This window comes from Myotis myotis, unplaced genomic scaffold, assembly GCF_014108235.1.
Source record: "Myotis myotis isolate mMyoMyo1 unplaced genomic scaffold, mMyoMyo1.p scaffold_m19_p_3, whole genome shotgun sequence".
Classification (NCBI taxonomy): domain Eukaryota; kingdom Metazoa; phylum Chordata; class Mammalia; order Chiroptera; family Vespertilionidae; genus Myotis; species Myotis myotis.
The window spans coordinates 99,330,775-99,351,988 of NW_023416335.1; the positions used below are offsets into that span (position 1 = coordinate 99,330,775).

Here is a 21,214-nt window from a genome sequence, read left to right on the forward strand (position 1 = left end):
TTTTCTGATGGCAGGTTTTTGGCAGAGCTGCCAGACTCATAAAATAAGGTAATGGCCTTTAGGAAGTAATCGCATTAGCTATTGTTTCACAGCAGTTGCCCTAAGAGCCTGGAAAGGACCATTCGATTTCACCGCAGAGGAACAAAAGGAAAAACAGTCACTGTGGTGGTAGCATGTAGATGGCAGGGAAGGTGACTGCTAATTTTACAAGCTCCTGGAGACATTCTGGCACCTTCACAGGACACCAGGAGACAAGCAGTCACTTTTGCTGGCCAACTTTTCAATCTCCTAACATTGAAAAACTCACAGAGAAAAGAACTTTATTCCATTATGCCATTTTGCAATTTCCTCTAAGATCAATATTGCATGTGGAATGCCTGATGGGAAATTGCTATAAAAATGGTAGCTAATTGTAGGTTAGTAGATATAACAACCCTCTTCTCTGGAGAGCTTGTACATATAGGTTGAAGGATAAAGTAAGGCTGAATTGTATTTATTTCTTTGTGTTTATCCAAGTCACTGGCCCAGGCAGGAAGGTAATATATGAAAAGGGACATTTTTGGAATAACTGTTTTTGAATTATGCTTATGAAATATATACTCTGCTATGGAGGACATGTGGGAAAACTACATTCTGACCGCATGACTAATTTTTTAAAGCCTTGCATAGAGAGAATTCTCCCCAAGAACACAGCTGGGTTATTCCTTTGTGGACTGAATGTGTCAGTTATGAAGTGAACTAAAGTGAAATTTTATTCCATCATGACAAAGTGAACTGAGCAGTGGACACTGCAGCTAAGGTATTACATAGTAGTTCACACACCAACTACTATTATTTTATTAACTTTAAGAACATGTTTTACATAAAAACAAGCAACATCAAAAGAACTCAGTTGATAAATGAAGATAATATATCACAGATGACTTCATTCCACATTAACCTATATTTATTAGCTTAAACTGAGAGATTAGGAAAAAAATTAGATGTCACTCCAGCTTTAATCATGTATACAAATCATTTGAAAGTTATTTCATTAAGATTCTCAAAATAAAAAATTAACCTATGCCATCTGATCCATGCAGCAATTGATAAATTCAATATTTCAAAGGAAACATTGAACTTTTTTTCTTGCACCAAATTGAAATCTTTCAGAAACTTGTATAAATTTATCAAGTTCCTAACCCACCTTTTTAGTGTGCATGAGCAAAATACTATTTAATTTCACACTCAACTAATTCTTTAATCATTTTCTTTCAATCAGAATGAAAAATGCTATTATTAATTTCCTAATAAAACATTTTAAAAAGTTATAGAAGCTATGACTCTAACCTTGGACTGGTTTCAATTTCTTCTCATTTTTTTCCTGAGAATACATCAAAGATTAATGTCAATGGCAAGTGAAAAATTGTCCCTAGAGAACTTCAAGATCTTTTTCTTACCACATTGAATTGGACTGGAATGAACTGACATTATAGCATCTTTATCATCACTTTTAAAGTCCTACTTTCTCTTTATACCAAATGTGAAAGCTTGTAGAACTATTATTTACTTTAAATTACTAAAATGTATCACAGACAAAAATATACAATTTTACATTGAAGCAACATTAAGGAATTCACTTCAGTTGATCAAAAAAGAATGTTGAGGAAATTTGCAGGTTGTTTTAGTTGTAAAGATTGCTTTTCCTTTAGGGAAAAAGAAATAAACGAGATCTCTCTCTTGTCTCCAAGGGCAAGATATCATAAACCTCATGATCAAAATGCTGCAAGATAGAAACTCCCTCACTGAGAAATGATCACTACAACTTCAGTGTGAAGCCCAACAATAACAGAAGCAGCAGCAGCAGCAGCAATAGGGGTGGGGATCAGGGGAACAAACCAAGGGGAAGAAAAGCCCACCCAAATAGAAGCCTTCTAAGTCTCTGCATTGACTTTCCTGTTTCTCACCAGTTTAAGACCTTTAATGTTACTCACTGTATGGTTGCATATTTGAGATATTAAAAAGTAAAAGACTGGCTTAAAAGCACCTCCACCTCAAGTGTGTGTGTGTGTGTGTGTGTGTGTGTGTGTGTGTGTGTGTGTATGCTAATTAACCAGGACGCCATAATGGGCTGACCGGACAGGAGGAGGTTGCGCGCACAGCTTCAGGGGTGGGGCGGCAGGGGCCTCCATGCGCCTGAGCTGGGGGAAGGCCTGACCAGCAGCGGCCATGGCTGCTTCAAGGGTCAGAGAGAGAGTGGCCAGCACCGTGTGATTTCCAATTGCGCTCTGGGCTCCTAGTAATTACATAAAAATTAAAGATTCTTGTGACAGTCCTTGGGACCCCATTTGCTACTGTTTCATGTATAAGCACCATTGAGCCATTTTAAAAGCACATTTGCAAGTGTCAAGTGTTTAGTGTGTCCTCAAGTGCTGTTGATTTATTTGTTTTTAAACAACAAAAGTTTAAAATGTGCTAGTTGACACTCTTCTGATCATAACTGAATTGACAAAAATGTTATTTTTGGAAGTATTTTGAATCACTACTTTCTCCAACAGACTAGAATGGCTTCCTGAAACTTGTTAACTAAAGAAACACATAATTCCCAAAGAAGCATATATCTGACCCTCTATCACTGCATGCAAAGGGTTCATCTGAGAGTATTTTTCCCAACTCCTAATGCAAGTAGCAGACAACACAAAGGAAAAACTAATCTTTGAACTGACCAACTTCAATTTTTAAAAAAAGTTTGACTGAGAAAAAAATATATCATGTAAGACTTAAAAATTTAGTGATTTACAAATTATAGAAAAGACGTTATCTACAATATATTCCAGGTGTATTATTTATTTATTTATTTTTGAAACCTACATCCAAATGAATGCATAAAAACCACCATCTTGGATCTTGGTGCTTTCCAAACTTCTGAAATCTCAGTGAAGGAGAAGACATACCAGGTTTTCTTATTATTATCTCAGGAGAATTGGGCAGAGGTGAGAAGGAAGTGAGCCTTCACTCTGACACAGGCCTTCTAGAGCAAGCCAGCTTAGGGCACCTTTTTATGGTTCAATTAAAAGTAGTTTGAAAGTAGTTTATCATAGAAATTCAAGAGATTTTTTACCCTTAGAGGGCTAGCAGGCAACACAATAATATTAACAAAGCTCTCCCTCAAGCACAATTGCACTACCGCAGGGGGATGGAGTTGTCGAATGGGTGCCCTTGGCCAACAAACCACCGTGATTTAATGGAGTTTGGTAGCTCTGTGACCCTCTAAACTAAGTCAATTTTTCCTTCCTCTTTTTTTCCAACTGTAATATGCTTCAAAGGGTAAAGGATTGCAATTTTAGCTTTTCTTCATGGATATATTGCTTTCTTCCAACAATATCTGACCAGGCTGTTAGACACAACCCAGGGGGGTACTGAACACTTGCATGAGGTCTCATGGAATACAAAACACCAAGCATTTTCAGTAGTTTATTTGCATTTTTCTCTGCTTATTTTAATATGCACCATGAGTAAGTTAGATGAGGGCTACTGTAAAAACATTTTTAATGACTGAAATCTTACTTTTCCTTCTAACGATTTGGAGAAAACCACATATTCATTGATTGTGAAGAATAAAGTGATTTCTGCTACAATGTTGCAAAAAAGTATTCATCAATATGAACAGTTATCATCTACAGAGATGATTTACACAATGCAAGTAATGGAAGTGTTCTTTCTCAACTAGTCTACTAATGAACTGAAAAGTTGAATCTTAAAATTTTCTTGAAAATACTATATGGTTGATTATGTATTAATAAAGGAAAGACAGTCCCCATCACCATACTAACACCATAAGAGCTATATTAAATACTTAGAAAAAAATATGGAAACACTTATGGCAATGATTAAAATGATAATTACAGAAGTACACTCCCATAATGGTACATATTTATTTGATGATGAAGTGAAAGAAAAGATCAATTTGGTTATAGAAATTACTTAAAGAACACTATCACTTAATGAATTCAAACTTGAACTATCCCAAGAATGTCATGAAAAAAAAATTAGAAAGCATTGGCTAAAAGCAAAGCAGTCTGAATATACCAATGTAATCAGCATGCCTTGTGCTTGTCTGTTAACCCTTTGCATACACTTCTCATATTCAGGATCTTGACAGCTTGATGCTGAAAAGATTGCATTCCATCTGATTACTAAACATTTCTACTTGACATATCACATACACTGTTTACTCAGCATAAATCACAAATTCGACAGCAATGCGTTGGGCTCTCCATGCTGAATGGGCCCTATATTCTTCCGAGCTGCTCTCTGAAGTGGTTGCGAAACACTCCCCAGCTTCACATGGTCCACAGTCTCCCAAAACTTGGATGGAAAAAGGCTGAGCCATGCACTATAAGTTCTGTACACTAAATGCTGTACCAATACATGTAATGTCCACGGGAAAAGCAGTAATTCAGAGAAAGAAAGGAAAGTGAAATCTTTTGTAGGTAGGTCTCTGCTCATAAGATTCTTCAGAGTCACACATTTAGAGTTGAGGCCAAGTTATATGGCTACTCCAGTGTTACTTAGAATAGTGCTTTGCTTTATAGTTCTAGACAAAGCAGTATTTCTGAACAGTTCTGGGTACTTCACTGATGTGGAATCTTTCTACACACCAACACCTTTCCTGGTATTCTGCCCTCACCCAACCTTGACTGAATTGTGCTACTCTGTGATATTGTATGGTATCATTTCAGGACTCTCTAAAAGGGGGACAACTTTTAATAAATAATCTACTGCTTACATGTCAGGACAACACAGACTAAAGAAATAAACCTAAATGTAGAAGAGCAAAAAATTGAGGGAACTACCTTGTAAAAATCATGACATGGTAGGACCTTAAACTCTATATTAACATAGGGCATAGTTTATGAGCTAAAGAGTAAAAGCAGTAATTGAAGACAAATGTGTATTTGAAAATAAAGAAATGTCAAAGACCTTCAGATATTGAAATATATTCAAAACAGAGACAGTAAGTGCTGTTCAGCTTTACATATGCAAATTTTATGAGACCTCACTCTTTGGTTGTCTCCTGCATCTCAAAACTGAGCAAACCTTAGGAGGACATTTGAGTTGGGTCCCTGCCTCCAAGACACCATGGCTTTTCTCTAAGCATCACAGTAAAGCACAGGAGGCTCCCATTCTGAAATGTGACACATCCCAGAAGAAACTCAATGGAGATACAGGGCTAGGGATCAAGGTTTTGTCACAGGAGTGACAATTCAGGTGTCAGACAGGACTTGACCCATAGAGAGAAAAATAACATGCCCCTCTAGATAGCTAAAGACAGCGGTGTGTAAAAAGGGCACCTTAGGGAATGGAAGTTTCATCCTCAGTGGTATCTTCCAGTTCTCCTATCCTGTTCTTCCTGGGAGATCATATGTAGGAAACCTAAAGGTACACAGGAAATGATTTTATCAGTGTTTTATTTCCTTAAAACCCATTTTAAAAATATTCTAGATTGTTTTCTGACTGTGCTTTCTCCTTGGCCACCTTGCAAAACACTTTGCCTCTAGTCCCCTGTGCTCCAGCACTCCTGTGTATGGATTTGATACTCTATGGATTTCACACTGAAGACAGCAGTGCATGGAAAAGCAGGTGAGAAAAAAGACCAGGATCTTGTTTCCTCTTTCTGTTTGAAATTCCAGTCCTATAGAGCACCTGGCAATTTATTGCTCTTTTTCTACCAGGTTTTTTTTTTTTTTTTTTTTTTTTTTTTTTTTTTTTTTTTTGTCCTGTAGATGGCTCATACTGAGCAGGCAGACCCTCCCTCACCAAGCACAAGACAAGGTATGTGTGTGCCTTCCCGAGGGTCTGCGCTGGCACTAGCAGCAGCTGATGTGGAAGCAGCATTTCTGGAGTGATATCAGCACATCTTCATATGGAGATAATTTGGGGGGAGGGGGGTACCATCTCTTTTGTGGGTCAGGCTGTTTGCCACAGGACCAATTTCCTCCACTTGGGATGCAGAACTCATAGCAGCTGAAAGTCATACCTCTAATGAGAAAAGTCTCTTTCTTAATAGGACTGTGAAGAAGAAAGAGGGGTGTTTATGCCTAAGTTATAAAACGGCCATGATCTAAACCTATAGAAAAGGAAAAGCAAGATATCATTCTAGGTGCCTTTCTTTTCTGGATATTGTGGCATCTAAAAACACCCCTAGATCTGCAGCAAAATCAAGAAATGTGTCTATAAATCCAAAGGCCTGGAAAATTCCCCAAGGGGTCTCCAAAAACCATGCACTCAGAGGGTTAACATGTGCTTATTACACACTGCAGATCCTAGTTTGATTGATGAAAATATTCATTGCTTTTAAATTTTAAAAAGTTGCAAAGTAGACTTAACCCTTTGAGGATCCTATTAGCAGCAAGTTGCCATCTTTACAAACAACATATCTTATTCAGCAAAGGGAAATTACTACAAAGGTACCAGAAAACACACTTTCTGTTTCTAAGTGCTAGATAGATCAGATGAAACTGTTTTACATAATTTGGGGAAAAAATCAGAGTCTCAAAGGGTTAGGCTAGGACTTCGAGTAAAAGGGTCTTATTAAAAGGGCGAGTTTGGGGAGCGAACAGTTTCTGATGAGCTTGGGGAATAGTCTTCGGATTCCGAGTTGAGTTCAGGCGGAGCTGGCTGTGCCTTGTATCGGCTCCTCACATCCTGGTTGCATCTTCGTCGGAAAACCTGCCTCTCCTTATCAAGAGCGGTGGTCTAGCAGGGGCATAAAATGAGAAAGAGGACAATTAGGCTGAAGGAAAGGGCACAAGAAATTCTGAAATTCTGAGGTCAGAAAAATATACTGGCCAAAGTAACCTATCCATTATGGCTTACTTTTTGTTGACAACAATTACCACTGTTGGGGAGCTCTCTGCTCCCCAAGTTGTAGCTGCTAGGAGCACCTGATCATGACATCAGCAGGCACAGGCAGGATGGATGATGTTGTGGGTTCAATTCTTCCCCAGCCCGCCCCAGACTTCCCCTAACTCTGCAACCATGACCTCTGGTGGCACCCTGGCCACCCAGAGACCCCTAGTAAATGGGCATCCCAGGCCTGTGTGTCTAACATGTGAGGATGCCAGGCGTGCCTCATTCATCATCACTCAGCTCAAGGCAACTGTATAATAAAGATAAAAAGTGATGAAGTTGTCAGACATGGAAACAGAGCCACAAGCTCATTCTATTATTTTAGCACCTTCTCCTTCTAAATTATCTTATTATCTGCTGACGAGGGAGTACAGCCGAATCTCTGGGAAGAATTGTTTTAATTTTAATGAAACCAATGTCTGAAATTGAAAATTGCTTTGAGTGCAATTAAACCAAATGGAAACTTTCCAAGGATTTTTCTTTACAAAGTTCATTTTCATCATAGTACGTGGTGATTTATGAAACTGAGATTCAGTTCTGTAGGTATTTCAGCTCCTGGTCTCCAATCCTCATTTTCCTGAGGAACCTCAGATGATCGCCAGGCTGTGCGATCCAGCCGCAACTCTGGAAGCTATTATGACATCAGAACTGGGAACGGAAGGCATGACTTCATTACAGATTTAATGGGTGTGGGAGGAACGGTGTCATTACAGAAAAACCTTACACAGAGAGCAGAAGAGCAGGTACAAAACCTGATGAAAAATATAGAATACATATAAAAGCTTGAAGGCATCCTTGTTTGAAAGTCCCTCTTTAAAAGGATGTAGCCTGGAGGTTATTCTGCTTTTAAGAGATTACTTATCCTCTACAGGGATATATACCATTATTTTTTCCTCTTGAAAATTTACTATTAGCTTCTTCAAAGAATGGAGATAAATTTATAGCTGGCCTGGTTCTGAGAACAAAGTGAAAACTATGCCTCTCTTACAACTGTAGTATAGCATTAGAGCAATCTTAGATCTAAAGTAGGGCAATCAAAGTTCTGAAATGAACTAATAAAGAGGGAAAAAGAGGCAGCGTGTAGAACTGATAGAGTAAATGACTTCATTAGGTTGAGCTGTGCTGCTTTAAAACTGTCCACAAACTGAATAACAGTTTTATAGACTCAATGAGGAAGATAAAGTTTAGTAATTTACTTGTCATTTCACTAGATTGTTAATACAATTATTCAATAACTGGTTTGTTGAAATGTCTATGTTTCATTCTTCTACTAGTTAAATTTTATTCCCACTGATTTTGTTATTTTTAGCATCATAAACTCAGATTCCTAACTTTATTTAAAACACTGTAAAGTCACAGCACATGGTATTTTGCTTTCAAAGCAAACTAAAAATATCTGTTTGTGCAGAGATGTTTGCAAAAAACAGACATGTCTTTAGTCTGACTTACATAAAAACCATTCTGTAGTTAATCCAAGAGTAATATAAGCTCTTCTCATGCTCATAAAAAAAATATTTCTATTTCTACCTTCTTGAGAAAGAAAAAAGTCCTTGGTATTGGACTTAATACTGACTAGTGAATGGAGGCTTTCGGGTGTGGGGAAGAAGTGCATACTAGGCTATAGGCAGGGATTATGAGTCCTGCTCTGTCCACTGCTGGCTGTGTGAATCATTCACTCTGTTCTCAGTTAAATGAGGAGCAGACCTAATCCCTTCCCACCCTCCCAGAGTTGCTATAGGTAAAGATAGATGTGCAAATGCTTTCTACATAGCTAAGATGGCCAGAAATGGAAGGGTTGTGTCCTTCCTTCCTTCCTTCCTTCCTTCCTTCCTTCCTTCCTTCCTTCCTTCCTTCCTTCCTTTCTTTCTTTCTCCCTCCCTCTCTTCCTTCCTTCCTCCCTTCCTTCCTTCCTTCCTTCCTTCCTTCCTTCCTTCCTTCCTTCCTTCCTTCCTTCCTTCCTTCCTTTACAATTTGGTATAATATATTGTTTTAAAATTAAGTAACTGAAGGTCAATACAATTATTAGAACTTATATCAGAGTACTCCCCTTCCCCACTCTCACTGGCACCTTCTCCATATTTAACTCATCTCCCCATAATTTACTCAGTTGCATCAAGTCACACTCTTGGCTTCAGCCACTGAAATAGGTTATTTCTTTACAAATACCATAATGTTGTTTATGCAGAAGTTGGTGACAGTATTGAGTCCATGCTTGGATAGTCCCTTTCCCCTGTTTTATTTTCATTTCTCTACATCTTTATATGGGCAATCCTATTCTCTTCCTTATTTGTCCCTTGGCATAGAGAACCCTTGCCCTGTTCCTTTTAAGTGGCCAGTTCTCCCCACTCCTAGCAATTTCTGTAGTGCAGCTTTATAATTGCTCATATTTGTAGGTGACACCTAGTGTTTAAATGCCTCTGTACTTTCAGGTAGCATACAAGCCAGTTTACCAATTATTTTTTGGAAAATATGTTATGATCACATGTCATGGAATAAGGATATGATGGCTGTTTCTATCGGATTTATAGACTTAAAGAATTGAAAGAGAATTTATAAAACATTCTTTGTCCAATGCTTTGCCTTTCCAGGCCAAGGTCTGCATGCCAGGATGCACTGTACATACAATTCCATCTTGGACCTGTAAACTCTTAGCGAGCCCTGAGTCTGATGACAGAGAGGCAGTTTCCTACTTCCCAAAGCCCTTGCAATATTCTCAAAAGCCACATAATTAATGTTTAGGGCTCCCAACTGACTTGCTCTCAAAGATGCTCCAGAAGATTTCATTGTCCACAGGGATACTCACTCTGCTTCCAGCTCCATGGACTATGGTTGGTTTTAATTACTTCTTCCTTCCATGTGTTCCCTTGAAACCTGGTACTGTTATCATTGTGCAGCCTGTCTAGATCATAATTAACTCTAATTCACTGTCTTTTTGGTTATATTGTAGATGCTCTGGAAGGCAAGATCAAGTCTTGGGCATCCTCTCTGTGCTCTCCACAGTCCATGGCACACAGCAGATACTCTACAAGTCTGTGCTTTTGAAATATAGGAAAGGGCAACAGAGGTCACAGCATTTGCCTCCTAAGCACTGAACCCCCAGTCCATCTGACACACAGCTGACAGGTCAATTACCCTTAAGTCTGATTTATTTAGAATTCCTCATAAAGTCCATTTATTTGTCCTAACATTCACAACATGCCTACAATAAAAATTTCCAGTGTCTAGTTCCTTTTATTATTCAAAATGATCCCATAACATCAGCATACTCACTGTTACTCATTTGATTTTCTTGCACAGCATCATTTACTCTGTCTAGGGTTAACCGTTCCTCAGTTTCTTTTTGGACTTCCTTCACTACCATACTCTGTGGTTCCCGTGAAGGTGATCCTACCCCCATCTCTGAGATGGGGCCAGGTGGGTTGGTGACTCAGGAGCAAACTTGAGCTTACTGCATTCCTCAGTACCCATGATTGGCAGGATAGGCACCCAATCCAGCTAACAGGACATAAGGAGACTTTTGCTGGGACTTCATATTTATAATGAATCCCAACTTGGGGAGGATAGTAGGACTGGAGCTGCTTCCCACATCCTGGTACTACATGAAGCTCCAAACTAAAGCCAACACAGGGATGTAGAGTGGAGAGATGAAAATAAACCAAACCCTGATTGAGTGCTGAGTCTATCCATCATTAAAGCCAACCTTTGGACCTTACAGATTTTATAAAATAATACATTTTGTTTTTGCTTAAGCCAGTTTGGTTTGGGTTTTCCTTATTTGCAATCAAAACAGTCCTACCGGGTATATCTGTGAATGTACTTTAATCACACTCACTTCTACATTTTGGCTCAAGATGTTCACCAACCTGAAAATACTATTCCTCCTTCCTGCCTACTCAAATGTATCTATTTCCCAAGATTTAATAAAATTCACCTCCTACATCACCCTTTTTCTTTCCAAATCCCTCAGGCAATCATTCTTGACCACATTCTGGTCACTTATTGAGCACAGGACCCTTATTATCTTTTCTGTGCTTATTCCCCAAATAACACGCAAGCTCCTCTGTGGTAGAATCTGAAACTCTTGCATTTTCAGAATGCCTAGCAGACTGTGACACACATATTTAGGGACTTATTAAATATTTCTTAATTAATACAGAATTAAATTATTTTAGATAATTATGTACTTTCTAAATAACAAAAAAGGACCCAAAACAACAAGAGTAAGAAGTTAAATGTATTATGAGTCAATATTTAAGAATACAATTTATATTTCAGATATGATCAAATGCTTACAATAGGTAAAGTTAATATTCTCTTATATATTTATTTACTCACAGCCACTTATTAAAGTCCAGTTATTTATCACAGTAAGCACTGTAATATATGAAATCTTTAGAATTTTAATTGTGGCTATAAAATTATGTGAAGGTTGAATTTCTACAACTGAATTCTGTGGCCCCCATATGTAGTTCAGGACAGATGAATTCAGCAAGAAAATAGAGCAATATGCTATTATATAATTTTTAAATATAATTTTCCCCCATAAAAGCATTTGAAATGTAAGATTTTCTCTGAAGTGTTGCATCACAAATATAAATTCTGAGCCCTTTCTAACATTTCTCAAAGGCTGCTTTCCTCTTTATCAACCACAGAAAATTCCCAGATATCAAGCAAATAGGGTCTCTCCTCCCTAATGCTTATCTTTGAAAGGTAAATTTGTCCTTAGGTATTGCCTTGATATGCCCTTAAAACTTAATATTTCCTAACAGGTTTATTAATTTATCAGTTATTTTCCTCATGGTTTATAGCTTTGTTGGAACCAACATGAATAGACTTTCCAAAAGTTTCCTCAGAAATGTACCACTTCATTAAGAGCTCAAAAATAATCTGAAGTCCATATTATCACAGTTTGGGGTGCCGGGGTCCAACCCCAGCAGGTCCAGGGGTCCCCAAAGGTGTGGACGGAGTCGGCGAAGAAGGAAGGACACAGAGACAGTGTTCAGTTGATCAGCAGCCTAGCCAGGATCTCCAGCCAGGATCTCCAGCCAAGTTCTGGTCTGGATCTCCAGAGAGGTTCTGCTTCGGATCTCCAGCCAGGTTCTGTGTCCATGTTCCCTCGCTAGGTTCTCCAACCAGGTTCTGTCCAGGTTCTCCAGCCAGGTTCAGTCACCAGGTTCTAGTCAGGCTCTCTTGCCAATTTCTGTAGTCAGGTTCAGTCCAGGATCTTTTGCCATGTTCTCTCCAGCGAAGTTCTTCTGTCTGTAGGTTCTGTGTTCTTCCTTCTGTCTTCTTCTGAGTTCTCTGTCCTAAGTTCTGTGTTCTAAGTTCTGTCTCCTAAGTTCTGGGTCTTGCTGTCTTATTACATCTGTATTTATACCAGTTGATTCAATCCTATCAATCTCTATTACAAAGGTTAGGGCGTTTCTTATCTCCATTCCAGGGAGTAAAGATTATGTAGCTTAAGCATGATTGTTCATAGTTAAAGTGATTAATTACCCGCCTGGCACTTAGTTAAGAGGTTTTATTCCCTCCCTAACTTCAGGGGAAAATCCCTACCTGGGGAAACACCCTTTCTCAGAGACCTTGGTTAAAACACATAGTGCCAAGAAGGTGAGCAAACATATTAAGAACAGTATGCCATATATGCCAGGTCCCTTGAAACAGCAAGCATGGACCGGCTCCCGGCAAATTCCCCCTTTTTTATTTTTTAAAAACAGGCATTAAAAAGAAAAAAAACCCAAATGCTCTCTTGTATCCATTTTAAGAGTAGGATTGGCGCTTCCCGCTATTACCTGAATCCTGATCTATCACCCCAGGGAGAGCTTGCCAATCCTGCACTTTCCCGGGGTGGAAAGGCTGCAGTGGGGTTAAGGATAGGGCTCCTTGGGCCTACCTTCTCCCATGCCTTTACATTTACCTTTCCTTCCTCAGAAAAGCATGGACATACTTCTTGTATAAAATGTTCTGTCTGACTAGGAGTAACCTTAATTCCTCTGCTAGCAAGCATATGTGTTAAAAGATCAATACAGAGTCTTATTTCTTTAGACTCAGTATGGCACATCTTCTTAATCTAAAGATCAATACAGAGTCTTCTTTCTTTGGACTCAGTATGGCACATCTTCTCAATCTAAGTTCTGTACTATCCACCTTCTTACCCTACTTATCTTCTATAGGGGGGTCTGTAGCACCCTGGTGGAGTCCTATCCGTCCCGAGTGTGGGGGTTCTCAATGGAGGGGGCTTACCTAGGGGAATCCTGTTCCAGGGGTTCCCAAAGGTGTGGACGGAGTCGGCGAAGACTATCCACCCTCTTCCTATGGTGGAGTCTGATCCGTCCTGATTGTGGGGCAAAGACTATCCACCCTCTTCCTACGGTGGAGTCCTATCCGTCCCGAGTGTGGGGCGCTTACCTAGGGGTCCCTGTTCGGGCGCCAGATGCTGGGGTCCAACCCCAGCAGGTCCAGGGGTCCTCAAAGGCATGGACGGAGTTGGCAAAGAAGGAAGGACACGGAGACAGTGTTCAGTTGATCAGCATGCTAGCCAGGATCTCCAGCCAGGATCTGGTCTGGATCTCCAGAGAGGTTCTGCTTAGGATGTCCAGCCAGGTTCTGTGTCCATGTTCTCTTGCTAGGTTCTCCAGGTTCTCCAGCCAGGTTCTGTAGCCATGTTCCCTCGCTAGGTTCTCCAGCCAGGTTCAGTAGCCATGTTCCCTCAATCTAAGTTCTGTGTTCTAAGTTCTGTGTTCTAAGTTCTGTATTCTAAGTTCTGTGTGTAGGTTCTGTCTTCTTCCTTCTGTCTTCTGAGTTCTGTGTTCTAAGTTCTGGCTCTCTTGGTTCCGTATTCTAAGTTCTGTCTTGCTGTCTTATTACATCTGTATTTATACCAGTTGATTCAATCCTATCAATCTCTATTACAAAGGTTAGGGCGTTTCTTATCTCCATTCCAGGGAGTAAAGATTATGTAGCTTAAGCATGATTGTTCATAGTTAAAGTGATTAATTACCCGCCTGGCACTTAGTTAAGAGGTTTTATTCCCTCCCTAACTTCAGGGGAAAATCCCTACCTGGGGAAACACCCTTTCTCAGAGACCTTGGTTAAAACACATAGTGCCAAGAAGGTGAGCAAACATATTAAGAACAGTATGCCATATATGCCAGGTCCCTTAAAACAGCAATCATGGACCGGCTCCAGGCATTGGGGGTTAATTATCAGAGGTTAGAGGTGAGCAAGAAATCTCTTGAGATTCTGGAGTTGACCAGTAATAACCAAATATGATGCTCTAATCTAGTTGCTTAAAATAGGTACCTATTAATGACTGCTATACTGTGTAATGGGCATAGCTAAATAAGAGTGAACTGGGGATCCTGGTAAACAGAATAAATAGTTGACCAAATGAAATGATATAGACTAATATAAACCTGTCCTACACAGAAGAAACACTGTGTATCTCTACCTCAGACTGTAAATCTTTAGTTATCACAGTCTCTTTAAAGGCCCCTAGATCAAGTGTGAAAACTGAGGAATGGTAAAATAATGTCATAACCTTAGAAACTCCAGTAGCTGTGTACATAGTACAGTAGTTGGAAATCTTAGATAGAATAATGTCTATTATATTTTGGTTCCTGCCATAAGACTAGGCATGCATAAATGAAAGACAGTGTTTGCCTAATACCAAGAACATTTTTTCTACCAATAGATACATCTATTGAATTGGGTCAGTGACCTCCTTTGTTACAATGAAATGACTATATACTCCACATGGTACTCAGATATTTTAAGTCCTTACTTATAACATTAAATTTGGAAATCAACACAAATGCATAAGACATTAGCCATCTGGAATATCTATGCAATGTTAAAGGAAAAATAGAGCATGGGAGAGGAAGGTCAGGAACGAACTGCAAATGTGAACTGGAGCATTAGCTTTGTTTTTGCTGGTCTGTGCTGCCCATCACTCTGTAATGCTTGTCTTGTCTGGTAGCCTTAGCTTAATCCTCTTTGGAAACAGCAATAGGGGGAAGTCAGAAGAACGAAGTTTTTATCCTAACTCAGCTAACATGACCATGGACATGTTTCCTAACCAGAACACCAATTTCCCAGTCCACGTGAAGGGAGCTATAGTTCTCTAGGGAAACTTTCACCTATGAAATACTAGGAATAAGCTTAATATCACCATCAGTCTACTGTGATGGGTGATGCTTTTCTTTTAGCAAAAAATAGGCCTTCCAGTCTATGGATCAAAAACACTTCCGTTCTGCAGCATGTGCAGGACTGGCAAAGAATGCGCTTAATTGAAGTTGTGAGGCAATGTTTTCTGTCCTGGTGGTTATGATTGAATTTAAATAACTGCATTTTTCATGGGCACACATTGACTGCTTTTCCTTTTTGCTTTTCTTAATTTATTACTAATCATCCTATCTAATAAAAGAGAAACATGGTAATTAGCATACGACCACTACCCTTCCCATTGGCTAATCAGGGTGATATGCAAATTAACTGCCAGCCAAGATGGCGGCCGGCAGCCAGGCAGCTTAAACTGAACATGAGGCTTGCTTGCTTCAGTGACGGAGGACTGCAACTTCCCCGCCTGCCTTGCCAGCTTCTGAGCTTGCAGTTTAAGAAACATTGTAACATATATAGAAGCTAAACAAAACCCCAGAAACCAGCTTTCAGCGAGCCAGGATCTCAGAGCTGGAGTTGATACAGAGTTTCGATTATAGAACCGAAACAAACCAGATACCTGCTTTCAGGAGCGGAGGCCTAAGAGCTGGAGCCTCAGAGCTAAAGGTGGCCCAGAGTAAAAAAAAAAAAAAAAAAGAAAGAAAGGAGCAGTTGGGAGCTTCAGTCTCAGCCTGAAAACAGCCCTCAGCCCCTCACCCAGACTGGCCAGGTACCCCAGTGGGGATCCCCACCCTGAAGGGTGTGTGACCAGCTGCAAACAGCCATCATCCCCTCATCCAGGCTGGCCAGGCACCCCAGTGGGGACCCCCACCCTGATCCAGGATACCCTTCAGGGCAAACCAGCCAGCCCCACCCATGCACCAGGCCTCTATTCTATATAGTAAAAGGGTAATATGCCTCCCAGCACCAGGATCAGCGTGATAGGGGGCAGGGCCCAAACCCCCTGATCACCTTGCGGCTCTGTGTGTGACAGGGGGCGGGACCACAACCTCCCTATCTGCCCTGCTCTGTTCCTGACAGGGGAAGGCGGCCCAACCCCCTGATCGGCCCTGCTCTGAAAGTGGGGAGCTCCCCAACCCCTTGATCACACTGCGGCTCTGTGTGTGACAGGGTGCGGTGCCCCAACTCTCCCACCCCACGGGCCCTGCTCTGTGTGTGACGGGGTAGAGCCATAACCTCCCCATCAGCCCTGCCCTGAGTGTGAAAGTGGCGGCGCCCCAACCCCCTGATTGGCCCTGCTCTGTGCGTGACAGGGGGTGGTGCCACAACCTCCCCATGGACCCTGCCTTGAGTGTGACAGGGGGCGGTGCCCCAACTCCCCAATCGGCCCTGCTCTGAGCCTGACCAGGGGCTGCACCTAGGGATTAGGCCTGCCCTCTGCCACCCGGGAGCAGGCCTAAGCCAGCAGGTCGTTATCTCCCGAGGGGTCCCAGACTGCAAGAGGGCACAGGCCATGCTGAGGGACCCCCCTCCCCCTCGAGTGCACAAATTTTTGTGCACTGGGCCTCTAGTTTCATTAATAAAAGAACAATTTTGTGCATGCTGCCTTTTAGCCCATCCATTATTCATGCTCTCTGGGAGGTGGAACAGGTGAGGCTGCAGCATTCATCTCAGAGTCCTTTCTCTCACTCACCCTCACTCTGCAGGGACTGAGTTATGACTTGTTTGACACTTCAGGAATGTTTGGCTTGCTAGTAAAATTAAACTGACAAATCGATTGAAATATCCACCCTCCTCATTTTATTTGGCTTACTGACAGGTTTATTTAGATTATTTTGGTTTGATTCAATAGACTTTTGGGGTCTCACCAGGAAGTGCAAGTATCTAGATATATGACATGGTATTTCCCTAAAGTGAAGGTGACCATTACAATGGCAAAAGGAAGCCTTGGGGAATGAAAACCAGTGGGCTGCTAAGCTAACTTTTAGGTGCAACTCTCTTAAAGTGAATCATTAGTTCCCTGGGCAGAGCTGCCCCGACAATTCTCCACCATTTCTTATAGTAGTCTCCTGCTATTGATTTGGTTGTGTGTTTTTTTATAGATTCCCAAATTGGCCTGCCTCTACAATGGCCTGTCATTAGATGTTTAAAAATCATTGCCCTATAAGACACAGATCATGTGTTTCCTCTGTCATGCAGCTCCTGATTTTCTCATAGTCAAAGCTAAATTGAGCTGCCATGCTGTTTTTCCTTCATCATCCTAGTAAACTAGAGAAGAACCACAGATGTAGTTTATCTTAAAATAAATCCATAAACTTCAGAACTTACTAAACAGGTCAGTTAGGGGGTAACTCCTTTCATTACAAAAACAATATTTTGCTTTGCTAAAAGACTTACCCTCAGATTGCTATAAATGAGATGCTATTCTAGAGCATCTCATGTAATTTCATTGTCCAAACTTTAATTTATTCCAAACTCTTCAAAAACACATTTATCCTCTATATCAACTTCTCCTTCATTGGAAAGTTGCATTATTTATTAAATAATTTAACACATATTTGTGAAGGCTCTCCTATGTGTCAGGCATTCCATGAGGTGGTGGAGATACAGTTTTTAATAAGCTTACCAGGTGGTGCCTTTTAATTTGGAAACATTTCCCCCCTAGAACAAGATTTGAAGAACTTCTGGAAAGGCCAAATAATTAATATTTTAGGATTTGCAGGCCATATGGTTATTTGACACTACCTTAACTCTGCTGCATAGAGCAAAAGCAGCCATATACAATTTAGAAATAAATGTGTATGGCTGTGTTCCAATAAAACTTTATTTACAAAGACAGGCAATGAACCAGATTTGGCTGATTGGCTATAGTTTGCCAATTCCTGCCTTAGAGGATAACATTGTAAACTTAAACTTCATCAGGAGTTTTGGCTGTAGCCTCTTTTAAGTAAAATGTAATGCCACAAATACTTATGACTAATATTAGCAGTTTACCCCAATCAGAGCAGCAAAACAGTTCATGGTTCTACTTTAATAACAATTGCTTTGATCTGGAGAGAGATACATTTTTCTCAAGAAAATCTGTCTCAAGTGTGTATAATTTTTTCTTGGAAGTAAGGGAAACCCTGAAAAGCCATCTTTCCTGAGCGCCCCCCCCCCCCGCCCCCTCTGCCCCCCGGGCCTATGAAGGCACTTTTGTATAGGTATCTCACTTAATCCTCACCACAGATTCTGAAGGTTAATAATAGTCTTCTCATTTCTACCTATGGGGAAACTGAAAATCAGAGAAAGAATATGTAACTTAGCCACAGTCACACTGCAGGAAGCAGGACAGGCTGGATTCAAAACCAGGGCTTCTGGACAGCAAAGTAGCAAACTCTACATGCTCTGCACTACCAATAAAATATCAAACAGTTAGCAACCCGTTTCACTATTCCTCTTTTTCCTTCAATGACCATTTGTAGAACTATAATACTAGATATGCCCATCTTCTGAGCCTGTTGGTCTAATAATTCACTTTTTAGCATCAAGGTATAGCTACCAACCCCCTTATAGTTTCTTGATACTTTCCTTTGTAATCACAGTTCGGGTGGTTTTTACGTTTAAATCTATGCCTTTTCTGTGTTAAACTTTCTGTTACAGCGCAGGGGAGGGTGATCAGTCCTTTTTGAGAACAGTAGCACCTGCCCTCCTTCCTGCAGGGCTCTGGCACTCAGTAGGGAGTACTTTCCCAATGGGCAGAGCAAGGCCAAGGCAGCTTTCCACAAAGCAACCTGCAAGGTATTGCAGCTTGCTGTGTATCTCTGGCTTCTGGCTGAGGTTCCCTGAGGAGCCCTTCTCACCCCAGGCTGCAGTTCCTCTCTGCCTTCACAGGAACCTTTTTTTAAACCTGTGCTGAGCAAGATGCATTTAACTGTCCCCATTTCTTTTAACAACTGAGCATGACAGCATTTAATAGCCTTGCAAAGACTGTGCACGCTTCCACCGCTCTGCCTCATTACTCACTGTTTCAGGATGATGCTCCAATCCAATATGCACACTGGAGTCAGGTCATGCCTGGGAACTCAAGTACCCTTTTGTCCTAGTTCACCTCATTTTATCTCATTTAGCATTTTTAGCTTGTCTTGTTTTGGTATTTGCTTTATTTAATTGGGCTACTCCGTTCTGATTGTTGCTTTGTTCTGCCTGCAAATATGGAAGAATTCTTTTCCTTGTGTTGTCAGCCATAGCACCTGCCACAGAGACAGCTTCACTCAAGAAAGGCAGAAATGTGTGTGACCATATCCTCTTTGGGTAAGGACACATTTTCAGGAGGAGAAAATGTAACAAGGTAAAAATGTTTTCCAGTGGCTTGTAGCAGGGTCATGAGGGACTGGAATGTCCCAGGAAGCTCATTCTTGGAAGAGTGTCCCCCCAGACTCTGGCTGACAAGAGCAAGGACTTCTTGAAAAAGCAGCCAAGCAGGATGCTGCTCCCCTGGCTACAACTAGGAAGCAGCTCTCTGTTAATGGGCAGGAGGATGAAAGTGAGAAAGAAGAAAATGCATGCCCACCTTTTCTCTGCTATCACCAAAAAGTCTATTAAGAGGGACAGACAATTCTGGGCACCAGGAAGAGGTTCTTTCTCCAGCCTATGCCCTGATGTGAGCAGCTTTACAAAAAGTAAGGGGTACTCCCAAGTGCTGTGCTCAGAGTAGTGAAAACAGCCATAGCAGTTGTAAACATAAGGATTGGGAGTGAAGATGTTCCCCGGTAATGATTGTTTATGTAAGAGAGTTGGCTGCTGCTGTTGTTTGGTTCGACAAATACTTCCACTTCTGTGGAGATAAAAAGCAAGCACTTGCAATCAGTGAGGAGAATGAGTTTGTTCCAGGGTTAAATGACATTATAAAACTTCCTAGTAAAGTATATATGCCAATGAGATTTTAGCACCATTTCTCCAATTTAGCTTTACATACTGGGTGTGCTGTTTCATACAGCATTAACTATCAACATTGTTGTTACTGCCCCCAGCTGGAAAACAGAGTAGTTTATGGGTGAAAGAAAAAAGACATTATCTCCCATCTGCTCCTGCCCATTATTCAGGGATGTGTCATTTGTCTGCTGATGGGACCATCACCAAGATTTTAGTCAAATGGCCTTTTTATACTGGCTACATTTATTAATTATTGTGTTTACTTGGCATTTTGCTCCCATCCTTAATCCTACAAATTTAGTGATATAGTTTTCTGAAGGTTTTTTTTTAATTAGATTAACTTATATGTGTAATTTTTATTCTACAAATGTGCACAACTGAAAACAGACATATTTTATGCCTATTTTTAATTGTATATCAACTTTAGTCATATATTTTTGGTTAATATGCCTGAGGTTAGGGGGCATACAATAAAAAAAGGATGGAGCATGATGTGATTCAATTTATATAAAGGACAAAACCAGGCAAAGCTAATTAATGCAGATAGAGTCCAGGTCAGTGTTTACCCTTGGAGCTATGTGACCTTCCTGGAAGGGCCCTGGAGGCAGAGAGGGGTTTGGCGGTGCTAGAAATATTCTGTGCCTGGTCTGGGTGCTGCTTATAAGGGCGTGTGCAATTTGTTGAGATGTTCATTCATGATATATGCACTCTTCTGAATATATATTATCTTCCATTAAAATGTAAAAGATGGATGGATCATCTTCACATAAAAAGTAAAAAAGAAGAATCTTCCCAAGGACAAATTAGGACAAATTATTAACCAAACATTTCCATGCCCTCCCATTCCCCACCTCCCCTCCCCGCTCCCCCAAAGAAGGGAAGGTTAAAATAAAACAGAGCTCTTTCTTCATTTATAAAGCTATTTTACTCAGGTAAATGAAATGGTTGATGTGCAGTTCCTGCATGCATATCTGTCTAGAAGATACAAACAACCCTTTAATGTAAAACAGACTGAAATATTTTGTTGGAGTTTGGGTATTTTTTTGCTTTAAACAGACTTGAAATTATCATGATTATAGTATATTTGGATGGTTTGTCAAAGTGTGACCTTTTCTACTTCCTTAAATCCTTTGTTTTGAGTGTCTAATTATAGAAAAAAGCTGGGAGCAATAATTTTCAGTTAGAAGGGTATATACAGGGTGGGGCAAAGTAGGTTTACAGTTGCGAGTACAGGAGAGAGAGTTTATTCTTGTATTATTATTTATTAATTATTGTATTATTTTCATATAAA

The 21,214-nt window shown here is 40.4% G+C and overlaps 1 protein-coding gene across 4 annotated transcripts in view; it reads right to left on the reverse strand.

Annotated features, from left to right (window-relative positions):
- Positions 1-795: 795 nt before the first annotated feature.
- The window catches only part of DCLK1 (doublecortin like kinase 1), a 553,061-nt gene continuing 532,642 nt past the window's right edge, over positions 796-21,214 (reverse strand). For 2 of the 4 annotated variants that reach the window (XM_036299715.1, XM_036299714.1), the window contains exon 17: positions 796-6,738. In XM_036299715.1, coding sequence (XP_036155608.1) covers positions 6,574-6,738 — 165 coding nt within the window. In that variant the 3' untranslated portion in view covers positions 796-6,573. The remainder of the gene's footprint in view (positions 6,739-21,214) is intronic. The other 2 variants (XM_036299717.1, XM_036299716.1) reach the window with 1 other exon arrangement.